Source organism: Natator depressus, chromosome 8, assembly GCF_965152275.1.
Source record: "Natator depressus isolate rNatDep1 chromosome 8, rNatDep2.hap1, whole genome shotgun sequence".
Taxonomy (NCBI): Eukaryota; Metazoa; Chordata; order Testudines; family Cheloniidae; genus Natator; species Natator depressus.
Genome location: NC_134241.1, coordinates 82,696,824 through 82,721,479, shown reverse-complemented (window position 1 = coordinate 82,721,479; position 24,656 = coordinate 82,696,824). Strand labels below are relative to the sequence as shown.

Below are 24,656 nucleotides of genomic sequence, written 5' to 3'. Positions count from 1 at the left end.
CCTCCTATTTTCATAGCTGCCAGGACTTTCTGCCCCAGGGCTTAGGTAGGTTTGCTTGTTTATCTCTATTTTGCAGCCTTTTCTGCCAATCTGGAGTCACACATTTGTGTAATCATTTGGGCATGCCCGGGAAAACCAAGTACTGCACATACATTCAGGATATCTTTTTCCTTAGTAAACGTAAAGCCACGGCCATGAATCAAGGTACACAGACATTTAGGCAGCATACCTGGCTGTGTACATATGGAAAAGCTACCATACCTTTAATCAAATGATGGCAATACGCTTGAATAAATAATCCTAAAGAAGTGAAAATATTGAAATAAAGATGCTGATTTTAGAGTGATGATTATTCAGCTTTTTAAAAAAGTTTTTACCATTTCTATAGCATTGTAATTCATCCTAGACACTATATAGTAAAACGATACAATACATCAGTACAGTTATATGGTCAAGGATTTACAGACAAGAAGGTCAGCAATGCAATCCTGGCCACACTGTGGGCATGGGTGTACACACATACATTGTACATACAATGTGTAATTCTGCTCTGAAAAGTGTCTATTGAAAAAGTTATTTTTATACAACAGTTCTACTCCCTATCTATAGTCATTCATAGTTACATACTTTAGTGACTAAAACAAGATTTTACTGTTTTATACTCCCAAGAGGGAGAAAAAGCTGGATTCTGTTCTGTGTGCATTATCATCAAAATTGTTTATTAAATTCCAAATACAGGGCTAAAATATGCAACCTCAGAGAAATCACTGAGATTGCACAAAGGGATAATTTGGCCTGCAAAACATATATGATGTGACAGACGGAAAGTATTCAGTTTGACTCTTAGATCCCAGGCTGAGTTCACAGGGGTGGAAGTTGGGGGCAGAGGGGGGATTTCACTTGTAAACAGAGCACATTTACTCAGAACCTTACTGAGATGCATTTCTAGAGTCACTTTTCTGAGTGGTACTGTACTTAAGGACAAAAATTATAATCAAATACTTGAAAGAAAAGACTGTCATATGAGGAAGATAGCTGACTTATGGGTGTTCTGGGATTCAGCTTCCTTAACCATGGAATGTTTTTCTGGGAAGGACAACAGTTGAGAAGAGATGGAGTGCACCTGACCAAGAAGAGGAAGAGCACCACCTCAACAACACAGTGAGGAGGGCTTTAAATTAGGTTAAAAGAGGACAGGTGACAAAAGCCCACAGGTAAACATTAACAAAGGCAACCTTAAGAGAGGACTAAATCTTTGGGGAGGGGGCATAGAAAAGTACATAGGGTCAGCAAGGAGCATCAAGAGGGATATCAGTGGGGGAATCTGCTCAAGGTCTTAGATATCTATACACAAATGGAAGGAATATGGGGAATAAAAAAGAACTGGAAGTATTAGTAGATAAGCTAAATTATGACTTAACTGGCATCACAAAGACTTGGTGGGATAAAACACATGACTAGAAAATTTCTATAGAGGGGTATGGCTTGTTTAGGAAGGACAGGCAGGGAAAAAAGGAGGAGGTGTTGCATTATAAGAATACAAACACATGTTCTGCGATCCAGAAAGAGGTGAGAGGCAGATCAGTTGAAAATCTCTGGGTAAAGGTAAAAGGGGAAAAATATGGTTTAAAAAGTGGTGAAGGATGCATTTCTAGAACAAATATGAGAAATATCCAAACACGGGACCTGGTAGTAATGGGGGACTTTCACTACCCATACATCTGTTGGAAAAGTAATATGGCAAAACACAAAATTTCCAGTAAATCCTTGGAATGCTCTGGGGACAACTTTGTTTCAGAAATGCAGTAACAAGGGACATAGCCACTTTAAACTTGATTCTGACCAACAGGGACGAATTGGTTGTAAACTTAAAGGTTAAAGGTAAAAATGAACAAGAAATGATAGATTCTAAGGAAAGGAAAGAGAAAGAGCAGCAAAATAAGAACAATGGACTTTGAAAAAAGCAGACTTTAATAATCTCAGAGCACTAGTAAGTCAGGTTCCATGGGAAGAAAATGTAAGGGATAAATTTGTTCAGGACAGCTGGCAGTTTCTCAAAGAGACAACATTAAAGGCACAACAGTAAATTATCCTGATGTGAAAGAAAGATAGGAAGAATAGTAACAGGCCAATCTGGCTCTATCAAGAGCTCTTTAATTACCGGAAAATCAAAAAGGAATTCTACAAAAAGTGGAAACATGGACAAATTGCTAAAAAGACGTACAAAAGTATAGTACAAGAATGTAAGGACAAAATCAGAAAGGCTAAGGCATAAAATGAGTTACATCTAGCAAGCGATGTAAAAAGCAAGAAGAGGTTCCATAAATTAGGAGCAAAGAAAGATGAAGAAAAGTGTAGGTCCTCTACTTAGTGGGGAAGGAGAGCTAATAACTTATGACATCAAGAAGGCTGAGGTGTTTAATGCCTGTGCTACTTCAGTCTTCACTAAAAGCGTTAACACTGAACAGATACTCAACTCAATTAATGTTAACAAGAGAGAAAGAACACAAGCCAAAACAGGGAAGGAACAGGTTAAAGATACGTTAGATGTATTCAAGTTGGCAGGGCCTGATGAAATCATCCTAAAGTAATTAAGGAACTAACTGAAGCATTAAACATAAACAGAACCATTAGCAATTATCTTTGAGAACTCATGGGAGACAGGTGAGATCCCAGAGGACTGGAGAAGGGTAAACATAGTACCTATCTTTAAAAAGAGGAACAAAGAGGAGCCAGGAAATTATAGACCAGTCAACCGAACTTAAATACCTGGAAAGATGCTGAAACAAATTATTAATCAAATCATAAGCACCTAGACAATAAGAAGGTGATAAGATATAGGTAGCATGGATTTGTCATGCCAAACTAACCTAATTTTCTTCTTTAATAGGTGTATTGGCCCAGTGTAGTGGTCCCCAAACTAACCTAATTTTTACCTAAAATATATATATTTTTACCTAATATAGGTAGCATGGATTTGTCATGCCAAACTAACCTAATTTTCTTCTTTAACAGGTGTATTGGCCCAGTGCAGTGGTCCCCAAACTTGTTCCGCTGCTTGTGCAGGGAAAGCCCCTGCTGGGCTGGGCCGGTTTGTTTACCTGCCGCATCCACAGGTTTGGCCGATCGCGGCTCCCAGTGGCCGAGGTTCGCTGCTCCAGGCCAATGGGTGCTGCCCCCATTGGCCTGGAGCAGCGAACCGCGGCCACTGGGAGCCGCGATCGGCCGAACCTGCAGACGCAGTGGACAAACCAGCCCGGCCCAGCAGGGGCTTTCCCTGCACAAGCAGTGGAACAAGTTTGGGAACCACTGCCCTAGTGGATGAAGGGGGAAGCAGTAGACATGATATATCTTAATTTTAGGAAGGCTTTTGACACCATCCCACATTACCGTCTCATAAGCCAACCAGGGAAATATAGTCTAGACGAAGTTATCGTAAGGTGGGTGCACAACTGATTGAAAGACCATAGTTCTACTGTCAAACTGGTATCTAGTGGGGTCCTGCTCGGGTCAGTCCTGGGTCCAATACTATCCAATATTCTCTATTAATTACTTGGATGATAGAGAATATGCTTGTCAAATTTGCAGATGATTCCAGACTGGGAGGGGTTGCAAGCACTTTGGAGGACAGGATTAGAATTCAAAATGACTGACAAATTAAAGAATTGGTCTGAAATCAAGATGAAATTCAATAAAGACAAGTGCAGAGTATTATACTTGGGGGGAGGGGGAAATCAAATGCTTAACTACAAAATGGGAATAACTGGCTAGGCGGTAGTACAGCTGAAAAGGATCTGGGGGTTATAGTGGCTCACAAATTGAATATGAGTCAACAATGTGACGCAGCTGCAAAAAAAGACTAGTATCATTCTGGGGTCTATTACAAGAATGTTATACATAAGACACAGGAGGTAATGGTCTTGCTCTACTTTCGTACTAGTTTACTCTAGGCATGAAATTAGACAAAGGTTTCTAACTGTTAGAGGAGTAAAGGTCTGGAACAGCTTTCCAAGGGGAGCAGTGGGGGCAAAAAAACACTAACCAGTTTCAAGACTGAACATAAGAAACTTAGGGAGGGGATGATGATGAAACTGCCTACAATGACATGTAGCCCATCTGTGACTCCTAGTAGCAAGTATCCCCAACAGTCAGTGATAGGACACTAGATGGGGAGAGCTCTGAGTTACTAGAGAGAATTCTTTTCCAGCTGTCTGGCTGGAATGTTCAGGGTCCAACTGATCACCATATTTGGGGTCAGCAAGGAATTTCTCCCCAGGTCAGATTGGCAGAAACCCTGGGCTTTTTTGCCTTCCTCTGCAACATGGGACACAGCTCAATTGCAGGTTTAAACTAGTGTAAAGGGTAGATTCTCTGTAACTTAAAGTCTTTAAATCATGATTTAAGGACTTCAGTAACGCAACCAGAGGTTAGGGGGTCTATTACAGGAGTGGGTGGGTGCAGTTCTGTGGCCTGTGGTGTGCAGGTCAGACTAGATGATTATGATTATTCTCTGATTTTAAATATCTCAACCATAAATGCATTAAGCATTGATTGTTGCATTCCATTCTAATTGTTTTTCTTACTTCAGTTTAATGAGCTGTGAGGGTATGCTTACTGAGTTTTCCCTTCTGTAAATTACGTTTTAATAACCCACCTAACTGCCTCCTTTTCCCCAAGCAGGTTCTCTTTTCAAAAGTACAGCATCACTGATTTCTTCCCTGCCCCTCAAAATTCAGCCCAGCTCTGTTGATTCTCCTGCCTATCAATTCTCTCAGATGAAGACAGTAAAAGGGTGGAGGGAAATGAATAAGGCCTAAGAAATCTGAATAAGAAAATTTAATTGCAGTTGAAACAGGTCTGAAAGCTCTATTAATGTCACTTCAGCTGTCTTTTAAAATGTGGCCAAATCTGCCTGTAAAGCCGATTTATCATTTGATAAAAATAATTATTTGAGAGAAAAAAGAAAAAAATTATCAGCAGCTGAATTGAGGAACAATAGGTAGACAGAGGTCTTTTAAGGACAAATTTAATTGACTCAATTTTTTAATGGGGGTCTACAATAGATACTATATTGATAGGCGCATTAGAAATAGCAGAGATAGATTGCACTTTTCATTTTAAATTCTTGTCATTCTCATGCCATTTCATTTTTAGAACAAAAAAACCTATTCCTTAAAAGTGTTATAATTATTGTGAGTGAATCTACTGCTTGTGAAAGGTGCTGGACTGAACGCCAGGGAGAAATACGCCTTCTCTTTGGCCACAGAACAGGTACAGCATGAAGTGCAAGCTTCTTACTGCTGTCCTGCCACCGTGTCCCACTCTGACTTGAAGAGGCCTCCTCTAGCAAAGAGAGGATGGTGTTTTCCAAGCTCAGTCATTCACTGGTATCTCATCCACAAAGGGCATGTGTGAGGGGGTGGGGGGTTTGGATGATGTAACGAGAGCAAGCTCCAACCTTAATCTTATTTCTCACAGTCTACCCTGTTGTTAGCCCGTAAGGTGCTTCGTGCAGGGGATCTCTTTGTTTCTAATTTAACATCAAACCACATCGCCAGTGCTCAGAAAAAAAAAAGTCTCAAGTGCTATGACCAACAGCTAGATTTGAGCTAGGGTTCTAGAGGTGAAAGATGCTTTTTCCCAGTACTAACCCCTCAGGCCATCCACTTTCCCTCAAAAAATCTCTTTATTTTTAAACAGTGCCAAGATAGGGGAGACGCACGTGCAAATATGCAAGGAAAAGTCTACAGCTCTCCTCCCCTCCCCTTGTGCCCGTCACAGGTGCTGAGCACAACATTGTGCTTATGGAGCAGAATGACTCTGTGGGACTAGTGCACTGATGGTGCTAGTCTCTAGCACCATCCAGAAGAACATGGGTGGTGAACCTACGGCCTGGCCCATTGCTTAATTTCATCTGGCCCACAGAGCAGGGTTGGGAGCTCACCCCGTTTTGCCCGCCCACCCAACACTCCAGCCAGGGAGCAGGGTCCGGGGCTCACCCTGCGCCGCCGGGCGCTCCAGCAACCCCGCTCCCCTGCTGGAGTGCCGGGTGGGCGGAGCAGGGCAAGCCCCCAAGCCCCAACCGTGTTCACCGGCAGGAGCACTGGGTCGGAGCAGGTGGGCTCCCATTTTTCCAGGGCCCCCCAATTGGCTGGGGCTCCTGGGCACGTCCCCTTAGCACAGTGGCTAAGCTGGCACTGGGAGGAGGGCAGCAGGCAAGCGAGCGGGCAGCCCAGTGGTGGCAGAGGAATGCTAAAAAAAGGAAGGCCTGCTGCTTGGGGAGCCAAGCCCGTTGTGGGGCGGTGGGATGGGAGCCGTTGCTGCTGGAGAGCGGCGTCCCCTCTCGGAGCTGGATGTGAGCTGGATGCGAGCTCCAGGGGACCCCTGGCCAAAGTGTCTATCGCCCCCTGCAAGGCCGGCTGGAGGGAGGGGGAAGACGGACCCAATTCCTCCTGCTCCAACTTCCCCACATCATTGCCCGCCCACCCACCGAGCCAAAGTCGGGGCCTACCCAAGTGTACCGTCCTGGCTACGCCACTGGGCCACCCACCCCGGAGCATGGAGAGGACAGCCCCTCTCGTTCCAGTTCTGGGGAGGAGCCCCCGCCGGGGATCCTGCACTCGGCTCTGGGCCCCCAGCAATGTACTGACAAACCAGGGGGAATTCAGAGAAGAGCCACATGACAGCACCAGGGATGGTAGGGCTGATTTATGACGAGAATCATATCACAGCGTCTGATCCAAAGACTGGGGTAGTCAACAGCATGGGCTTTGGACCAGACCCTTGCTTTTTACTTGTGTGTGGCTCATGACTGATTTTTTCTGTGGATCAATGGCCCCGATAGAAAAAAGGTTCCCCACTCCTTCAGCAGAAGTATCTTGGCAGACATCAGACCCTTTCCAGAAGCAGCACTAAACTTGCATTCACCAGAACTGGGGGTGGGACTGTGCCTGTAGGACAGTGCACCTCAACACCGTCCTTAAAACGAGGCCGTAACGAAATGCCACAATTAAGCCTAAAAATTACAAAGATAAAACATCTGATGTACATGTTCTATGCCATGTGGCAATCTTTAATGTTGTATTCTCTCCAACAAAATGATCCAGGCATCTATACATTAATAATACAAATACAAACAGTTCCTAATGATTTTTAGAGATTTATGTCAAATAGACTATTCCCTTCCTGTATATCTAATCTTTATATTTGACATACAGAGCAGAACCATTTGGCATTCAGGAAAAACATCTTCAGAAATCTCTTCTCTGGCATTTGTTGTTCCTGTATATGAACAGATTTGGTCCTCCTGTCACTTAATATTGGTAACATTTAAGAACAAAACCCACTTAGCATACATGAACCATTAATTCATAGAACCATTCATAGACCTTGCAACACTGTCTTTTTAAGGCTATGCAATTTGGATGAAAGGGTTTCCAATGCATTAAATACACTGGATCATCTTTGCATAGAGGAAAATTGTTTCTGGTATCAGGGATTTAAAATAATTGTAAATTGTACTATTGTACTCAAGAGTTTCTGAACTGCACTGTTTTAAGTCTTATAAATTCTGTTTTGACATATCTATTGGTTTGTTCTTATTAGATATTTACTGATTTCTAATAGACAAGATTAAATTTTTTTTTTTTTTTTTTTTTTACACATTTTGGCAGCTTTTTCTTCAACTAGATTAAATGAGGTCATTGTTTGGCCATATTTTTGTTTTCAATTCTAATGGCTCATAGAATCCTAAACCCAAAATTGCCCTAGGTAAAAGTACTGATCTAAAGGATTGTATTTAACACACAAAAAATCAATATTTTCTACAATATTTTTGTTTCTGTTGAGCAAGTTTTCAATATGTCATGCCTGAAGTCTATAGAGTGACTTAAGTTTTTATTGATAAAATGACATCTTACTTAAATAAGGTTCTGCATATTGTCTAGACCTTTGTTCCAGTGATGGGATAACTTTTAAAAAGATTTACTTGAAGGGAAAGAATTCTTCCTTTTTACAATTCATAAACAGCCTTAACATTTTAAAGATTCAGCTGAGATCTTCGGTTTTCCTGCTGTCTCTGAAAACACAGGATGAAAAATTGCTCATAAACAGCATTAAAATGTGTTTAAATGAGAAAGTATAAAATTATCTAATAGTATAACCATTAGTTAGGCTTTTTACTGAAAGGAGGACAGATGACACAACATCAAAAGAGCATCTAGATGTGAGGTTTCAGCATTATTTGTCACTACAAACAGACATAATACACAAATAAAGAACCTTTGATAACACCAATTTTCATCCCATGTTGCAGTCAGTGCAATCATCTTGGTTGCTCAGAAAACCTAGAAGATGTATTTCATGTGCTTGATTCCATACGTTTTAAAGAAAACCATGATAATCAATGCCCAGAGTCCTAGAATAAAACCTCCTGGAGGATGCCAGTCTTTCTGTTTTGGTTTCTGTAAAATAAAAATGGTATCACTGTTAGTTCTTCATGCTAAATACTTTTTGGATTTATCAACTGGAAAAAAATCTTTGCGCTAGGGCAAAATATTGACAAAATGCACATCCTTTACAAAGCTGATATCCAGCGCCACACATCTATCCTTTTAATGAAGTTAAAAGTAACTGGGGTGAAGTGAGCTGACAGCCTGTCACTTCACCTGCATCTGGGAGTGACACTATAGCTATGAGTGAAACACCACTTTTGTTGTATACTATTTGCAGGTGCACATAACTTTCCAGAAGAAAAATCCCTCACACATTTGTTTGGAGTGAAATTTCTCATGCTTGGGCTCAAGTGAACTGTGAAATTTTATGGGAAAATTTGGTAAAACTTTGTTGGGTATTAAAAATATACATTCTTAAGTGTGAAAGTTAAAAAAAAGAGGAGTTTGGTTTTTCATCATCAAAGAAATGGTCAAATGTTCCTTTTGTGCTGAGTTATTTAATGAATTAATAGTTATTTAAATATATACATAATTATTAATAGTTAATTGACTATAATACACAGTATGATTGATTTGAACACAGTAGTTTCCCTAAGGATTTGCACCTCAGGAAGCCCAAGGCCTGTGCTTGTCTGGTCCTCACCAGTACTCCTCCCTTGAACAATCCTTTTATCTGCAGACAAGTAAACTACATCCAGGACAGCCAGGCCCCTTCTCATACAAACCGAATGGTAAGATTCGTATCCCTTCTGCTCTTTGCTCAGCACCATGAAAATTTCAGATCTTATATGGTCTGTGGTGGGAAATGAACTCTGCCAGGTAGAGACCCAGAGTGCCCAAAATCTGTTTAAGATCTGTATAATTCATGCTATGTACATGCAACATTTTGGCTGAGAATTTAAACATGCTGAAATCAGAGACAGCAGAGTTGCAATTCTTATGAGAAGCATAACTCAATACCTCCTGAACACAGTAGTCATATAACACCATATACAGTAATGCAGAATCCTAGGTGTATGCAAGGGGTGGAGTTGCTAAAAGAAAAATAAACACATCCTGCTAAACTAGAATTGCTAAAGAAATAGAGCATGTCTAAATAGCACAAATACTGTACTGAAGTTCTTGCTTAGTTTTTGTTCACTTTCTGAGGAGGGATTTGGCTTCTTGTTATTAGAAAAGCCATCTTTCTTGCATAGAATATATACATTTTCTACCTAAAGCTTGCACCAGATTCTCCTTCTATACCATGAGCATTCAAAGGTGTTTTACTTTTGTAGCATGAAGTCAAATTAAAACAGTCATCTTACACTCAGGTAACTTATTACAAATACAAAATATTCCACAGTTCCAATTTCTGCATGAAACTGGTTATGGGAAGCTTCCTGTTTCCCACTAAATGCACCAGGTGGCTGGGAACTTTAAAGCCATAGGTGCAGTTTGCAGCGTCTGTTCTTTCAAAACAGCTTTTCAATCAACAACAACAAAAGCCTTTGGATTTCTCTGCCTCCATTTTCTAAAGCTGGATAGATCTGGATAGTTTTTTTTTTTTAATCAAGAGAAAATTTCTCGTTAAGTATAATATTTGTTATGCATAAATAAAAAATCAAATGGAAACAGGGGGGCCTAGGACACAAACCAGAAAAACAAGCCCATGAAATGTAATTGAATTTATTTGCCCTGCTGAGAGAATCAAGAAACTCAGATTATAATTTACATTAATAATACTAAAGCAGAAGATTTAAGACAAAGTAAATATATACACCATTACATTTGCTAAGAAACTATCGTTAACTATAAAACGTATCTGCTGTTGATACCCCTTCATTGGTATTCACTACCACACATCTCCATGTAAATATCTCAAGAAAATCAAGTCTAAATGTGCAAAGCTGCCAATGTACCTCAGTTCTGAGAGTAACAGCTCCCAAACACTTCTCTACACAAAGGAACTTTCTTGTTTAAATTCTCCTAATTAAACCACAACTTCGTATGCATATTGCATTGCTCATTTCATCAATCTCTTTGTACTATCAATCTTTCTCTTCTTGGAGCTGAGACAAATCCTTACCACAAAGTGGCACCTGACCCTTCTAGACAAATGACTTCAATTTGCAGTCAGTGACACTAAAAGCCTCTCTTCTATTTTGTACAGAACACATAATTTAATTTCTTTAAAGAATTTATAAGAATAAATATTTATAAGGTGACCTAGGAGTATGGTTTTACGTTTTGTCATGCCATATACTGAAGCTTTTCCCATGAAATTCCAAGAGAAAATGGAGTCCGGTACAGTAATGCTTTTACATTTGAATTCAAGGACACAAAATAATCTGTTCAAAGCCATGTAGCACAACTTTAAAATGTACTGGATATATTATTGATACAAAGACTAAAGCAACATAAAGGAAAGGGAGTAGTGAAGCTGCATGCTCAGTTATCTTAAACATAAATATATCTTGAGGAACAGGATTATAGATTTAGAGACTAAAAACTATATGTCAATATTAAACCACTGCTATGTTCAAGTCCAAAAGGTGCCTCTGTTGCACACCTAAAACTGTCAGTAACATTGCTGAGTACATAATTATATTTAAATGTACCAACATTTTCAATTATGGTGTCACAAACATCCCACAACTACTGAACACAGAAAATGAGAGCACAGAAGATGAAACAGTTTTCTGAAACTCTCAAAACTTATATGTAAGATTCCAAAAAAAAGTTTATGACTGGCTTAAAACAATATAATTAGTGCTCTACTTTAAAACATTTACCTCCCTAAGATCCTGTTTATTGGGGTGAACTTCCAGCAAGCATGATTCCAGTTTCCTTCCTTAGTGTCCCCCTTGCCAGTTCTGACACTACAGAACCTTACCTGTGTCCCTGTTCCCATTCCCCCCCTTAGCAAAACATGATTCCAATTTCCCCACCCCCACTTCCTGATTGACTGCAGTCTATATAGTAAAACTTGAGTTCTGCTTAGCTATACTTTAACCAATCATTTTCCTGACATTTAACAAACCAATCCTAACATACTGTAACATGATTATTTCACCAATTATATCCCACCACCATAATTAGTTTCCACCCAGCAAAATTAATTATACAGCAGACAGAAACAATCACAGAACCAGACAGAGATTATACAGACAAACAATAGCAAAGTGGGATCTATAATGACAAAACAATACAGAAGCGAGGATTTCACAACTACATCTATAAAGACATAAGGGTTTCCCAACTGTGTCTATTGATAAGTGAGTTCTTACTGAACAGAAAACTATCGAACTAAACTTCCTTTTACATCCTCTAGACTCTTCCCTTTCTCTGGAGGTGATAGATCAGATCACCTTTCTAACAGCCCCAGATTGCCTTATTTCAGTGTGACTGGTTTGGAATGTGAGGATGTGACCATACGCTTCCCAGCTTATGGCTGCCTCTGCTGCTTAGCCAGAGATCTTAGCCTAAGAACAGGGCCTCAGACTGTCACAGTAAGAGAAGGCCCTTACACCAGCAGACAGTGATTTTGATTCTCTCTTTTATACCTCTATAACTAGCTAAGTAATAAGAATACACCTAAATTCTTAGAGTATAGGCCTTTACAGACAGGCCTGAATATCTATATCCTAACACAGGATCCCACTGTGCTAGGTGCTGTACAAACAAAAACAGAAAGACAGTCCTTGCCCCAAGGAGCTTACAATCCCAATATAAGACAAGATATAACAGATGGATAAAGACAGACCGATGGAGGAGTGCAAGGAAACAATATTGGGATGATTTATAAAATAATTTAAATTTTGGTGTAATGTAATCAGGTACTTAGATGATGTTTTAGCATTTTAAATACAGTAATAGTGATTTATTTAAAACCTCTTCTATTGCTTGATTTCCATTGCCCAAACATTATCAGGTGTGTGTTTTAAATCACTTTGACTTTAAAATTATTTTCTTTGTACTAAAGTTTTAAAAGTTAAAAAGGCAACCACAAAAAAAACAAAAAACAAAAAACCCACCACCACCATGACAACACACACAAAATTCAAAGAGAAACAATGAAAAAAACCCATATAGGCAAATGTTAGTCAAATCAAGTTCTGTTATAAGCACTTGCTTTATCCACTAATGCTTATTCATGAAACAAAACACATTTTTATTCAGAGAAAGTGAGCATGCTCGTCAACTTGATGTATTTACATGGACCCATATTTCACAGTCTATGTAAAAACACACAATAAGATAGCTTAAAAATTGCCTAAACATTCTTATAAGTAATCTTCATATGTACAGAAAGTACTAAGACAGAGACTAACAGGGCATAGCTTATAGACAAGAGGGTTGGCTTGGTTTTTTAAACACAGAACATCAAGAATTTCAGAGGTGTAGGTAAGCAAAACAATTTTCAGATGTCAGTGATTAGAATAATTATTTGAATTTTACAGTAACTAACATTTTGGTCTAAGCATTTCTGTTTCTTTTCTGTCACAAACGCTGCTGTTTTTTCAGTGAAGTGGGAAGGAGGTTTTAGAAGATGTTTTCAGAATGCAAATAGGTGCACCGAGAGAAGGGGGCAAATTATAAAGTGCCCCACAGCTAGGGGCCAAATTTTAAATCTTTAAATCAAAACTGGATTTACGTTCTAGCTCAACCAGTAGTACTGAGCTTGCTGCAAGGATTACTGGGTGAAATTCTTTGGTCAGGCTAGAATATTGTAATGGTCCTTTCTGACCTTAAGACTATACTAAATCAAAGGGACTGCTTCAGGGGCAAAAGTTTCATATACCCATTTGTACCCACATAATGGGGGCATGTGTTTGTGTAATACCAGTACTTATGTGCGAACGTACCTTTTTTTGAGTACACAAATGCATACACAAATTGTGTGGAAACACATTAAGAGATAACTCTAAGAAATCTGGCCCTGTACAGATATCAGTAAGAGGGCTGATCAGAAAGTAATTGCCAACACACAAATCTTGCCTCCTGAATTCTTTAAAAATCCAGTATTTTGCATTTATGCACAGTTGCACACCGACTGACATGGATCCTAACTTGCAGTCCTTATTCAAGCAAAGCTCCTTCTAAACCCAACCACTTCTTGCTCCTTGTAGAAGCCTGGATGGACAAAATATTAGGATGCTGTGATCTCTTCACTTGCAATTAATTAAATATAATTATAAATTATGTAGACTAGTGTGCGTGCATGCACTTAAAAGTTTCGGAGCCCGACCCTGCATATATTTACCCTTGGTGTAATACTTACTAATAAGGGTAGTTTTATCACTTTCAGTGGGACTATTCACAGTAGTGGTAAATATCTGGAGGATCAGGCCCATAATTCTTTTAGTACAGACTACTTCTCTATCTAGCAATTTCACCTGAGTAGTACCCACATAAGAACTTTACTAAGAGTGGCTTGTATAATTGATGTACTTAAGATTTTTGATTTACACTACATATAATCCCATTATAAACGCCCTCTTTATTCCTACAATAATAGCTGTAACACAAAGGTGAAATGCACACATAAAATGGCACAATGTGTCATGAACAAATACATTTAGTAGCTTAAGGGCTAGTCATTATCAAATTGCTAGAGAGTCCGAATTAAAAAGGTAGGTAGCTAAGCAACAGTGAGCTTCCTACTGTGAATATTTTCTGTCATACTCTTTACAGTTCTGATAGAATCATTATTCTATGGAACTTCAAAACAGTTAACAGAGAGCTGCTCCAAGTATTGTAATTAAGGAGAGAATAAAACAGTGTATTTTCAAATTGGATGGGTCTGTAGGGATCCTAATGGAAAGCATCCAAGATTTTCATGAGAACTTTTCATAAAACATACAGTACATATTATTGCAGTTAAAATGCATTTTATGGAAAAGAATGATAAAGAAAACGGACTAAAGCTACAGTAGCAATTAGGTTAGAAAATGGTTTCAGAATAAAAGTTCAAATTTAAAAGTGTGCATCTATATTTCACATGCAAAAAAAAAAAGTCATTTTAAGGTGTCATTAAGGTCCCAATCCTTTAGTCTTTACCCAGGCAAAACTCCCCACTGATTTCAACGTGAAGGCTGCATGAAAAAGAATAACTATTAGGCCAGAAGACTGAGTTAAACTCATGTGTCCACATTTGGATGGCAATTGTAGGCACTGCAATTCACAGAAATGTAACTACTGTATTTGGTTAGGAACTCAAGAATTCCCATACTGGATCAGAGCAGTAGCCTATTCCCAATAGTGATTTGTGACATATGCTTCAAAGGAAGGGAGCAAACCTCAAAAGTGACCTCACTTATGCAATAGCATGCAAAAACAAAGTTTCTTCCCAGTCCTAGCCAATTGGACTAGATTCACAAAGGGGATTTAGGCATTGCAATAACTAACTCCAAGGTGCCCTATCACCTAGCAGAACTCATAACCCGGAAATAGGCTTGCAGACTCCCTAACGCTTGGGGAGAATTAGATGCCTTAGAATGGGATTCACAAAAGCCACCTAGGGAGCTGCCTAAGTTAGGAAGTAGGAAATGCTGAGGAGAGAATCATGGCTTGTAACCCACCCTTCAAAGGCAAGTACGGACAGCTTCAACAGCGGAGACTGAGGGAGACCTACCTCAGAATACCCCACAGCTCACTCGCTAGGGCACTCTCCAACTTCAGATCTCTGCTCCAGATCAGGGAGGGGGGAGAACTGCAGGTGTGTGCTCTACCACTGGGTTAATGGGGGGGGGGGGAGAAAGAGGGGGGACCACCACTTAACCATCCTCCCACCTACCAGATCAGGCTCCAAAGGCAAGATAGGTAGGGGAATGTCTAATTTGGGAATTCTGCTGGGGCACAGGCATGATTCAGACACTGAGCTACTGGGTGGTGTCTGAACTGAGGAGATTGTGTACATGCCCAGTTGCCGAAATTCAGGCACCTACAGGGTTTGGTGGGAACTGAGCACTGGCACCTCAATGTTGAACTTGTCATCTGAAGTGGCAGTTAGGTGCTTAAGTCCCTCTGTGAATCTAGCCCATGGTGTTTGCTTATGTCACAAAACCTAAGGGCTGAATATCCATATCTACTATTACAGAAACAAAATAGCATTGTGTTCCAAGGGTCCATTACATGACAGACCTCTGTGGAATTCCCAGCCTCTGATAGCTTAGGGGGTCAGCGATCAGATGAGAGAATTGAAGCAAGCTTCCTGTTTGGTACTGTAGAACTGTGTTACTACATCACTGAGATGGGCTTTATGTAATATTTTTGGTGCATTTATTTATTTTCTTCCCAGTAATTTTCCTTTCTAAAATTTTCCTCTTTGTCATCTTCTCCTCTCCTTCACTGATGGACTCCTTTTCTTCTTTGCCATTCTTATATTTTGTAATCCGCACTAAAGAGCTGACATTTCAAATTTCATTCTCAAGTCAGAAACAAAACAGTTCCATGCTTCAGAAGAGATCTTTAAAATACAAGGCTTCCTCAGATCAGAGAGTGAAAACGAAATGTCCCATGCCCTCAGAAAAAAATGACACCATCCAACAAGAGAAACAAAAAATTAAACACTTGCATTGGAAAAGCCAATCAGAATTCACTACACAGGGCTCCATGTAAACAGCATGCATATTACATATTTTTAAGGACATTCTAATAGCAATTCAGATTTAGTTGCAATTTTACATTGCAAATCAGGTAATCATAATTCTGAAAAGAAGGCACAGAATTCACTCTCAGAATGAAATATACACATCATATATAATCATACCATAATATACATGCCCAATGCATCTAATGAAAGTATGAAGTTCTCATTTGTCAGTTATATTCTTGATTTTGGGGGCTAAGAAAAATAATAATTCCAGCCATCTAGTAATAAGTTAATCCTCTTTGGTGCCCACAGTAAGATTAAAGTCGTAATGGAATTCCAACATAAAGGATTCCTGTTAATCTGTAAAACAATGTAGAGCATTTTCATCTTATCCCCCAGTTTTTAACTTATTAAACAATAATGTCATGATTACTGATGCCCCACATTTTGAGTAAAATAATTATGAAAGAACAACGAAAACTCAGACAACAAAATGCTAGCTACACTTAAATATGTTAACGCTAACAACTGCATCTTAAACAAATGTATTTGCTTTCAAATTTGAAAGATCACTGTAGAAATATGATAATTATGTCATGATGGCTTTGCTTGTCATTTCCTGTGTCTAAATTTTTCATTCAATAAGCCATTTTATGAAATTAATTTCTGTTCCAAAATGATTGTTCAATACACTGGTGACAATTTCATTCTTTACTTTTACCCGATTTATTAATAGGGTGTGTCTCCAAAATTCTATGGTACCTTGTAAGGATTTTAAAGTGCTTTACAATTAAGCATTAATTTTCATCCCTGTGATACAGGGAAGTGACGCTAAACAAGTGTGTGTATGTTTTGGAGACAAAAGAATGGAAGTCTTCTGTAGAATGCACCTATTATTCAATAAATTCCCCAATTTATTCAAGACCCACACAGCTAATTTTCTGTATTTTAATCAAATACACCTTGTTTTTCATCACACCATGGTCACAGTTTTCAGACATGGGTGACTGAAAAATGCCCGTATTCTGATATATATGCATATAAGTGAGATTTATATATCTATTATAAGTGTCCAGTTAAATGGAGGATTTGAACAGCTTATTTAAAATGCTTGTATTTTAACATCCTGCTCATAGTTATTTTGCTTGAGACAAATCTTCACATTTTCTCCCCACTGTAATTCTAATGAACGAAAAGAGAATCCACATCAGGGACAAAACCAAGGACCTTAGACAGCAAGAGCACAGGCCTCTGTCACTTGAGCTAAAGGACTGAGGCCACATCTACATTAGCGAGCTTACAGTGGCACAGCTGTACCAGTGTGGTTTGTAACCTCTCACTTAAATCAGCTTCTGTACCAGATGACTGGAGGATAGCTAATGTGATGCCAATTTTTTAAAAAAGGCTCCAGAGGTGATCCTGGCAATTACAGGCCAATAAGCCTAACTTTAGTACCAGACAAATTGGTTGAAACTATAATAAAGAACAGAATTATCAGACACACAGATTAACACAATTTGTTGGGGAAGAGTCAACATGGCTTTTGTAAAACGAAATCATGCCTCACCAATCTATTATAATTATGTGAGGATATCAAACAAACATATGGACAAGGGCAATCCAATATAGTGTACTTGGACTTTCAGAAAGCCTTTAACAAGGTCCATTCACCAAGGCTCTTAAGCAAACTAAGCAGTCACGGAATAAGAGGGAAGATCCTCTCATGGATCAGTAACTGGTTAAAAGACAGGAAACAAAGGGTAGGAATACATGCTTAGTTTTCAGCATGGAGAGAGGTCAACAGAGAGGGATCTGTTCTGGGACCAGTGCTGTTCAACATAGTCATAAATGATCTATAAAAGGGGGTGAACAGTGAGGTAGCAAAGTTTACAGATCATACAAAACCACTCAAGATATTTATGACCAAAGCAGATTGCGAAGAGTTACAAAGTGATCTCACAAAACCGGATGACTGGACAACAAAATGGCAGATGAAATTCAGTGTTGCTAAATGCAAAGTAGTAATGCACATTGAAAAACATAATCACATTTAAAATCACGGGATCTACCACTCAAGAGAGAGATCTTGGAGTCACTGTGGATAGTTCTCCAAAAACATCCACTCAATGTGCAGCAGCAGTCAAAAAAGCTAACAGAATGTTCGGAACCATTAGGATAGAGATAGATAGTAAGACCGAAAATATCATCATGCCACTGTATAAATCCACAGTATGCTCATACCTTGAATATTGTGTGCAGCTCTGGTCACCCCATCTCAAAAAACATATATTAGAATTGGAAAAAGTAAGGCAACAAAAATGATTATGGGTAAGGAACAGCTTCCATATGAACAGAGATTAAAAAGACTGGGACTATTCATCTTGGAAAAGAGATGACTAAGGGGAGATATGCTAGAGGTCTATAAAATCATCAATGATGTGGAGAAAGTGAATAAGGAAGCGTTATTTACTCCTTCACATAACACAAGAAACTGGTCACCCAATGAAATTAATAGGTAGCCACTTTAAAACAAATACAAAAAGTATGACTTCACACAACCCACAGCCAACCTGTGGAACTCTCTGCCAGGGAACATTGTGAAGGCCCAAACTATAACTGGATTTTAAAAAAGAATTAGAGAAGTTCATGGAGGATAGGTCCATCGATGGCTATTAGCCATGATGGTCACGGATGCAACCCCATACTTGGGTGTCCCTAGCCCTCTGACTGTCCAAGGACAAGGAAGAATTTGTGCCTTGGGGAAGTTTTTAACCTAAACTGGTAGAATTAAGCGTAGGGGGTCTTTCATGCGGGTCCCCACGTCTGTACCCCAGCGTTCAGAGTAGGGAGGGAACCCTGACAGCATATTTGGCAGAGAAAGCACAGGGGGCTGTCAAAATAAAGGAAGCTTTTGCTTTGGAAAAAAGAAGAATAGAGAGATTGGAGTGGCAAGAGCAATGCAGACTGAAGAAAAGACTCTCCTGCAGTCCCCCACAACCCTGAGCTATGTGATTTTTGCATTCACTCACTCAACTTAGTGCATGCAAGTCTGGCAAAAAAAAATCCAGCTGCTTTCTGAAATCACTCAGTTTAGGAACTCTACACATCATTCACAACTCCATATATTGATCTGTGACTATCTACAGTGATGGTCAATCCCTGTCTCTTCAACAGCACAGATTCCATATTCACCCCAAGGACAACAGCAGACACAACCCAAGGGGGTAGCTCTAGCACAAAAACAGCCCTCAAAAAACAACTGCCACCCTTCATGACCAGTTTTCTTGAGGATGCAGGAAATATTTCTCTTTTTCAAAGTATTCAGAATAGAACACCAAGCCCTTCAGAGTAAAATGCACCAAAGATCTCCAGCAAGATAAAGGTAGGTATTCTACAGGACCAAGGAATATGATCAAGGAGGAACAAAGTTATAGCCGTTTAAAAGGAACAGAGAGACAAGAAAAGACAACATGTCACAAACTAACAATCTATATCCATTTTTAAAGACAAAGGGATAAACAACCATTTATGTTTATTATATTTGTTTTTATTATACTTAACCGTAAAGTAACCAACATAAAAACATTACAATATTATCATCATCTAGACTGATAGGATATACTGTACACCATAATATAAATTCATTTCATCTTACCAATCATATGTACACACACACACTCTCACGCACTCACTCTAAGGACCAGGACAGAATGAGGGTGCAACTACATACCCTCCAGTGTTAGACTGGGGATACTGTAACCCAGGAATATAGAGGCGTTTGGAACTGCAACAACTATATTAGTTCCTCAGCTTGAAAAGCACAACCGCGTAGCAGGTCAGGATTTAGGAGCAGTGGCAGAGTTCTCTGTGTGCAATGCCTGTCTACACTATGTCTGCTCCAGACTCAATACTATTAGTCCCCTTACACATATGAGCAGCAAACTGACTAAAAATTAGTTTTATGAATACTACAAAATAAGATAATTTGTATTAAACAAAAAAATGGAGCTTGCTCTGCTCCAGCACCACAGCTCACTCCTCCAAAGCCTCCACTCATCCTCAGGCACCATTTTAAACCCCACTTTTATTAATTTAAACAAAAGTACTTTCCATCCCACTTGCATGTCCATGTTAAACTCTAGCAGTTAACGAACTGCCACTTCCTCCAGCCACTCCCATATCACCCATATTCACAAGCCCATTTTTTTCTTTGTATGTGCGTGCACTCCGCTGGTACTGGGAGCACTCTCTGCATGAACCTCCTGAAAGGCAGCGCCACTAACAAAATGACATAGTAGAGCCAATGGACTTGAACTGCTCCCGGGGCACTGAGATGTGGATTACAGTTACTGAGGTGGAATGGGCCTACCCCACCACCACCAGTAGGGTTGGGCTAGGTGAAAGTGACACCCAGCAAAGAGGAATCTAGCCAACAGAGCAGAAACTGATTCCACAAAGAAACCATATGCAGAAATAATTTTCACAGGGAACAATAAAATGTGATGCTGCCCTGCCTGTTCGACAACACAAACACAATGGTTCCATTACTGGAGTCTTTATTCATTTACTCTTTCCGTTCACTCTGAAAATGGAAATGATTTGATCGAATTCCAGCCTTTCTGAATTATTAAGGAAAACAAATTCTAGACATGGCACTGGTGAGCAGCCTGCCAATACCTCTATCTCCAGCTATTCATCAGTTCTGTCAAGAGGGGCTTGTGCATTACACTGCCACAATCCCCACAAGGTGCTACTGAAGGGTAAACAAAATATAATTAACTTAACACAAAACCCACCAATATAACTCTCATCAAAATTACATGACAATTAAAGGAAATAAATGTGTAAATATATTTGGAGCTAGGAGTGTCTACACCTGAGAGTGTCTAAAAAGAGAATTGCCATCACAACAGTGCTCAATATACCAAGATTAAATTGATGAGATTTACATCAAAACATGGTCACAGTAACAGCAGCATTACTTTATCAATGTGGGCTTACAGGTAACAATTTCTGTTGTTTCTGTTTGTACTCAGAAGAAGAAATGCTGTGCACAGCACATTAAATTAGCAAAGCCAGAATTGTTAATTTTACTGTTCACTGAAATCCTATTTAAGTACATTTTGCCTATCACAGAAGCTGCCATACAGACAATTAGAATAAAGTCAAATGCATGTTTAATAAATGCCAAAGTTATTTATTACATAAAGTAATGAAAATGTGCAAGAACACTAAATTATAGTCAGAAAACTGAAACTACATCTTATTTCTTGGACAGTCTTCTGCACATTGCTTGAATAATCATGTTTTATTAACAAAGGCCCCACTCCTGCATGTGTGTAACAAATGGTCCCCATTGAAATCAGTGGGGCCAATCACACGTCTGAAGGTAAGCAGGTGCATAAGCTTGCAGGACTGGGTCCTAAGGCCCCATGTGAGTAGTAATATTTATGCAATAAAGTTAGTAATAAAGACTACTGATGTTTTGTGCATGTACATCACCCTTCATCTGAGGATCTCAAGTACTTCACAAAGCTGCTCATTTTTTTGAATTCTGTGAATACATTTAAATAAATGTGACACCGCATACCGCTGCTAATAAGAGAACTAAGCCTATGGGGAAGAGGTCAACAACAAATATGACCCTTAACCCCACGCCCATCAGAAAACGCATGGGACAGTGCTCTGGTGAATAGCCGGGCAACTCTCATCCACAGCTATTTGGGAAAAGAAAGGGTGCAGTGACAAGAACATGGCCAGCTCTCCACAGGTGCATAATGGGGAGAGAAGTAAATGCAGTTCTGGGCCATGGCTTGCCACAAAAGTCAATAAAAGCCCAGGGAGTGCATGCTGGAATGGGAGCTCTGCCACTTTTGCAGGTTACAGTTTGTATACACCACTGCAACAAATCTTTGCCCTTCAAACAGAATATTAATTTCCAAGTGTAAACAAGACCACAGAGGAACTCTGGCTCAGCCAGCAAGAACTTCAGCAATTCCCACTGTTGCTTGGCCACTTCTTACCTTGCTCCAAGCAGTGACTTATAGCTAAAATCTGGCCTTCTGGCTCTCAGGGAGGAAAAGGTTGCAGTTTACATGGATATACAATTCCCAAATCCTGTCTGCCAATAAAAATAATTTAAAACATTGTACATTTTAGTATTTAATACTACAAACAGCATTCAAAGTCAAATGCTTGTCCCATTGAAAGTAATGGGAAAGGGTTTGATCCAGCACAGTTAACTGGATCACAGGATAAGAGTAGCTTTGAAGGAATAAGTACATTTCACCATGTCTATTGTTACATACCTTGTTCAACAAAATAAAAAGCCAATTCCATTACATAATGTAGAAGTTTTGATAAATCAGAAGGTTTTCCCTTACTTAGAAAAATCCCTCCAACTTTTGCTTGGATCAAGTTGTTGTTTTTTTAACTACATTAACTCTTTCCCAGCATTGCATGGGTTGCTGAGATGTAGACACACTTTTAAAAATTTTAATTGTATTAGGCCATTAATGAGTAAATTAATTTATTAGAAAATCTGTTAGAACCTCTTCACTCCTTGATATTTTCAACTTCTAAAAGTCAACGTTTTCTAGTAGAAAAATTCTGGAAAAATTGCTAGATTAAAAAAATGTTGTTTCCATGTTGACTTTCAGCATTGTTGTTTAGTTAAGAGATAACAACAACAACTCAGGTTCTGCAGCTGAAAATTCCAGCACTATGAAATACATTTTTGTTTTAACTAGTGTTTTGGTATTTAATTTGTCTCCACCTCAGATTGATGTCTGTACATAAGATGTAATTAACAACAGGGAAAACTGTTCTATGGAATCTGATTTTCAGCCCATTAGGCAAATTTTCTCACTATGATATGAAAAATGTCAACTACTTAATTAGCACACCTACTTTGCCTGAAACCCCCAAGTGCATCTAAACTACATTTTATGCTGGACTGGAAAAAAAAACCCACATCAATTATGCCTATTCTCAATTGTACAACTATTTTAAAATGTGTGACTAGTTAAGACAAAATTGAAAAATTACCATAATAGGCTTTTGACACTTCCCTGCTTAGGCAAAAATTAATTTTAACTCTCTGTTTTTGTGCAAAGCCTTTATAATGTCTCTAATCTTGAGTTCCCACGAGAGGGAACACAATACTTTCAAGTACAAGAGCGTGAGGCTTGGCATCTTCTCTCTTTAGTTATGCAGTTTATTTGATGGACGTCTAAACCACTAAGCCTCCCTTTGTGCTTATATAAGCCATTCTCAGCGGACACATAAGTTAATTTCAGGAAAATGAAGTTTTAGAAAGAATGCATTCTCTTACACAGAAAGGTTTTTAAAGAAAGCACCTGTTCTGTGAATTGCTCTAGAAACTAGTATAAAGGCAGCTAAAAAGAAGTTTCATTTTTAAAAGTACTTTTCCTCACAAGCCTTACAATACACCCACAAATTCTGGCAAGATCTAGTGGAAGAAGTAATTTTACAAGGCAGCTTCTGAACTTGCATCATTTTTTCAGTTTATTCTTCTTCTCCACACATGGAGAAGCTCTACTAGTGAAATCAACTAGAGTGATAACGGGATAGGCATCTTCAGTTTTATTTTTGGTGCTTAATGTAATTCCTGTGGCTTATGCAAGCAAAGTAAATCAGACCTACCACTGGCTTTAACACTTCCCATACAGAGTACAGTATGTTGCTCACATATTAAATTCTCACAGAGAAATATTTTAAATAGATTCCTATGCCCTCAGCTACAGTGAACACATATATACACACACACACACACACACCCTCGTACATATATCAGATACCATACAACAACAGCACGTGGTATATTATGATGCTGCCAACCCTATTAAAGTCATACAGAGCTTGCATATATATTTAGTATATTCCCATGCAAGACAGAAGTACATGATTTGCATATCATTATGCACTGGAAACCTATTCAGTTATTCCCACAGGAGACAACTCACCAGAGTGACCTAAATAGTATTCACTCTTCTGACTCAAAATTTGAAGAAACAGCAAATAAACGAAGAATGATGCAGACACATGCACAAAGATTTAGAACATTTAAATAAGAACCTGGGCTAATAAATGACAAATGCAGATGAATGCAGACAAATGTAGCATAATGAATCCCACAGGAGAAAAGAATAATGAAAAAAATAAATTATATGCTTAATGGAAAAGGGCTATCGCACAGAGAAGAAAGAAATCTGTGAGTTATTGCACCAAAAAGCCTCAAGCCTTAGTCAAATGTGCTGCTGTCAGGATGAGGGCAAAGATGATGCTGAACTGCACTGCTGAGGGAACACAGTATTAGACACAACCTGCCCTCATTTGCACCTCTAAGTAGAGAAAAGGTTCTTCTGACATGAGCTGACAGAGGCAAAGGAATTCAGACAGCCATAACAGCATTAGCTGCGTATCACTCGGTCTAGACACTGCCACGCTTCATATATCACCAGCATTTGGAGACCCTTATAGAGCACAATAGGGATTGTGTTTGGTTAAAACCCTTGAGAATATCAAATTGAAATTTCTAACAATGAGATTACAACAAAGACTGATCCCTTGGCACAGTCCCTACAGAACATAACATATAGAGATCT

At 39.1% G+C, this 24,656-nt stretch overlaps 1 protein-coding gene across 1 annotated transcript in view; it reads right to left on the bottom strand.

Annotated features, from left to right (window-relative positions):
* Positions 1-7,055: 7,055 nt before the first annotated feature.
* PIGK (phosphatidylinositol glycan anchor biosynthesis class K) overlaps positions 7,056-24,656 on the bottom strand; it is a 144,153-nt gene continuing 126,552 nt past the window's right edge. Inside the window, exon 11 of the mRNA XM_074961501.1 lies at positions 7,056-8,462. Coding sequence (XP_074817602.1) covers positions 8,346-8,462 — 117 coding nt within the window. The 3' untranslated portion in view covers positions 7,056-8,345. The remainder of the gene's footprint in view (positions 8,463-24,656) is intronic.